The 4,542-nt window shown below is 42.1% G+C and overlaps 1 protein-coding gene across 1 annotated transcript; it reads left to right on the top strand.

Moving 5' to 3' along the window:
• Window positions 1–481: 481 nt before the first annotated feature.
• On the top strand, window positions 482–3,697 carry SARC_13093 (hypothetical protein; the record flags this gene model as incomplete). Its single annotated transcript, XM_014292783.1, has 5 exons — window positions 482–639; window positions 1,530–1,732; window positions 2,074–2,250; window positions 2,705–2,869; window positions 3,503–3,697. Coding segments are annotated over 5 exons (898 nt in total), but the record flags the coding sequence as incomplete, so codon positions are not given.
• Window positions 3,698–4,542: the final 845 nt, after the last annotated feature.

Raw genomic sequence — 4,542 nt, 5'->3', positions numbered from 1 at the left:
ATATGTAGATGTAGATGTAGATATATATTTTATGTAGATATATATATATATATATATAATGGGTTATATACTGTTTTATGATGAAATAAATGCATATTTCTGTATACATAAACACACACAGACACACATATATATAAATATAAATATATAAGTTGTTTTCATTTTCACGCGCATATATATATATATCTTGACTGATTTTGCATGCGCATATTGGATATTTAATGATGTATAGATAACTTGTGCCTGTCAATACAATTTGAATCTACAAATCCGATTATCTACCACAACCCAATTACTGAAACCTTGTTCTACCTTGCTCGGCCATAAACGCCCTAATCCAGATTCCTACGGTCGCCTTACATAGCCACAGACCAGACATCCTTTTCGAGCAAAACCCCAATCATTAGCATGGCTCGCTGTACTATAGGTCCACTGCTACATCCCACTGTCTGAACCAAAACCTCATCCTGCACCACCACAGATCCTTTATCACCACACCCGCCAACCCGTACTACGATTCGTTTGTGCGATGGCAATTTGAGACCCTCAACGATCTGGGCAAAATCAAGTTTGGAAAGCGCCACACCATCTACTCGCCTAAAGACGGCCAGCCCTGCATGGACCACGACAGACAGACAGGTACGCTTACACATATGTGTGTATGGATCTGTGTGATTTAAATGCATGTATGTATTTGTATACATGCAGGTGCGTGTGTATTCAGGTGCATTCTTTATATATATATATATGTATATATATATATATATATATATATATATAAGCATGTATATATATATATATATATATATATTATGTATGCACACATATATACATACATACATACATATATATATATATGTATATATGTATATATATAAATATATATATAATAATAGTAATATATATATATATATATATATATTTATACATATTTGTGTGGGTGTAAGTGTATCTGTGTGTTATTTACACATGTTGTTATGGGTATGCTTCCGTGTAGGGAAGTCGTGTGTTGTTTTACACGGACACTTTGGATATGTATGTTTGCATATCATAGTTTGTTTTTTGTGTCTGCACAAACATGTGCCTGGGGCATATACACAAGTATATTTCGGCGTGTGTGCACGCTTCAGTGCTTTGTTGCATGCGTGTCTGTAGTGTGTGTCCCTGTGTATGTGTTTGTAGTTCATCCCTATATGCATCACCAAGTGAATACATATCGCACCAGATTCATCGATGAAATACATCCGTGATGCTCCATAACTCGCCAGTTATTTGGTGTCGCATGTACTTCGTACTAGTTTGAGTCTGCCCCAGAGCCTCCTCAACCAGCCACATACAACCTCACACTCTATTCCAGCACGCACGCACACTCGCACGAAGTATATGCGCAGACTTCGAATTCGTGAAATTTCATCATCCACCACTTTCTGGTTCGTACTTTGTCTTTGCTGTCTCGTATACTGATACCCTCCCTCCTCCTCGTTGCCATGCCAACCCTTCTGTATAAACCCTAAAACCCTAAACCACAGGTGAGGGTGTGGGGTCCCAGGAATACACGCTGATCAAACTACACGTGCGGGAGCTGCCCTCTGAGATGGCCTCCCTGACTGACGGAGGAAAGAAGGTGTACATGGTCGCAGGCACTCTGCGTCCCGAGACGATGTACGGACAGACCAATGTGTGGGTACGCCCCGACATGAGCTACGGAGCGTATGATGTGGGTGAGAATGAGGTAGGTGTATGTGTGCTTTGCTTACCGTGCGAGTATGCGTGTATGTATCACCTCGTGTTTGTATCGAGTACTGTATTGATCTCTCTCCCCTGTATGGGAGTGTGTACGCTGTTGGTGACGGGCACTTCCTTTCAGTGTATGTTTGTGCTCGCTTTCCCCCCTTCCCTTCCCATATCTCAGGTCCGCTCACATCCATTGCACGTGATTACAAGACTATATATAAACACACATACGCACCAGCGTGCAATTCACACGCTGTATTGCATAGCTAATATCCTCTCACATCTCATCAGCACCACTGCAACTCACCACCATTTCAACCCATCTCGCGTGCACTCCAGATCTTCATCTGTGCCGAACACTGTGCCAAGAATCTGTCGTATCAGGGACGGTCGCCAGTATTCGGTGAGACGACCAAGGTCATGGACTTGGTAGGTATGGATATCATAGGAGTGCCGCTGGAGGCACCTCTGACCTCGTACGACGTGGTCTACACACTGCCTATGCTGAATATCAAGGTACGTGTGACTTGCATATGTATACTTTATATAGCTGTATATGTAGGTGCATACATACATATCGTATAATTGTGTAAAATTGCATATATGCGTGGGTGTGTCACGTGTGTGCGCGTGGGTGTGTGCTGGTTTTTATCCCGGTACCTACTTTCACATTTAGCCTCTGCTTGTGGCAAAGTGTGCCATTGTAGTCATATCTTCATCCCTTAGTTCTTACATGAATTGCCAGTACAGTTCAATAAGAGAGACCAAGCGTTGTGACACTCAAATGCACGCGACGGATTACCAGTTTCGTATATCAAGTATAACCGCACTACAACTAAGAAATTAGACATTGTGAACAGCTATTTAAAACTTGAAATCTCCACAAGTCCAATCAAGATCGCTCTGAAACCTGACTGGTCTCGTTTAATTGCCTCCTCTTAAACCCTAAACCCCTAAAACCCTAAAACAGCCCGACAAGGGATCAGGCATTGTAACGTCTGTGCCTTCGGACTCGCCGGATGATTATGCCACATTGCGCGATCTCAAGAACAAACAGCCCATGCGCGAGAAGTTCGGTATCACAGACGAGATGGTCTTGCCCTTTGAAGTACTTCCAGTCATCCGCATTGACGAGGTAGGGTGTACCATGCAGCTCCGTTGCGTAGATGTACTTATATATGTAGGTGTTGTATATAAACGCGTGAATGTTACTTGAAGGGCACGAATAGCTGTAAAACAGCCCTTGCACGAGAAGTTCGGTATCACAGACGAGATGGTCTTGCCCTTTGAAGTACCCTCATTCATCCGCATTGACGAGGTAGGGTGTATCATGCAGCTCCGTTGTTTAGATATATGTAGGTGTTGTATATAAACGCGCGAATGTTTTCTTGAAGGGCGAATACTATACAACGGCTCATGCACGAGAAGTAAGGTATCACGTACGAGATGGCCTTGACCTTCGAAGTACTTGTCGGCATTGAAGGGGAAGTGTGTGTATTCTCCAGCCACCTTGCAACACTACACTTATGTACATGTGCGTGTATGTGTATGTGTATACGTATTTGCCTGGGTGTATGTTTGCGTCTCAGCGGTCTGGTATATGTGTTGTGTACGTCCTACTCATTGGCAGCAGTCCTATCTGGTTCCACCTAGACTACTCACGGGTGTGGGCCTTTCCGATTTGGTTTTTCGGACACATCTCGTATATCTACTTGATTGTTGGGGTCGGGTTTCTTCTAATCAAATTGTCAAACATTTCGGGCCACAGCTGGGAGACCTCGCCGCAGTATTCGCCTGCGACAAGTTCAAAATCCGATCACAAAACGATACCGAAGCACTGGCGAAGGCGAAGGATCTAGTCTACCTTAAGGGTTTCTACGAGGGTGTTCTTTTGGTTGGTGATTACAAGGGCATGAGTGTGGCGGATGCCAAGCCTAAGGTCAGGGCTGACCTAATTAAGCAGGTAGGGTGTATATCTTCCGATTATATATATATATATATATTCATACATACATACATACATACATATATATATATATATATATATACTTCTATGCTTATATACATGTATGCATGTGTTTTACTTTAATATTAAGTTGAAACGGTGCCTCATGTGGTGTACCCAAGAGTTTAGGCTAGAGTATACCCAAGAGTTTAGGCTAGAGTATGGTTTTGGTTGGGGCCCAAAAGCGCCAGAGTGTGGCCTAAGCGAATTCGAGATGTTTTCGGATGTTTATATATTTATGAGTATGGTGTGTATATCAATAGTTATAACGTGATATGGCTTAGGGAAAGTATTTAGATGCAGTGTATGTATATTGTGGTCGTGCCCGTATATAACCTCACGCCGAATTTCTTCTTGAGTACATCCACCACGACTAAAGAGAACTTTGATTAGTCGTATATCTCCAGGAAATTTTCATCTCACATGACTCTCTTCTCACACACACTCGTATGTGCTTCAACCGGCAGCACCACCTACACGTGCTTGTATCCCACATGTAAACTTGGTTTTCACAAATGTAAATTTTGGTTATATTCTTAAATCCCGGGGTTTCTTCTGTACAGGGTCTGGCTTGCGGCTACTACGAACCAGAGAGTGAGATTATGTCGCGCAGTGGAGACAAGTGCGTGGTAGCGCTCGTCGATCAATGGGTACGTACTGATGTGCTGAAAATGTCATATATATACATATATATTATATATATATATTTGTATATTTTTATCTGCACATATATATATATATGCATATATATATATATATATGTATATACATACATACATACACACATATGCACACACACACAC

This window comes from Sphaeroforma arctica (genome assembly GCF_001186125.1).
Source record: "Sphaeroforma arctica JP610 unplaced genomic scaffold supercont1.2892, whole genome shotgun sequence".
Taxonomy (NCBI): Eukaryota; class Ichthyosporea; order Ichthyophonida; genus Sphaeroforma; species Sphaeroforma arctica.
This window is presented reverse-complemented; position numbering and strand designations above follow the sequence as displayed.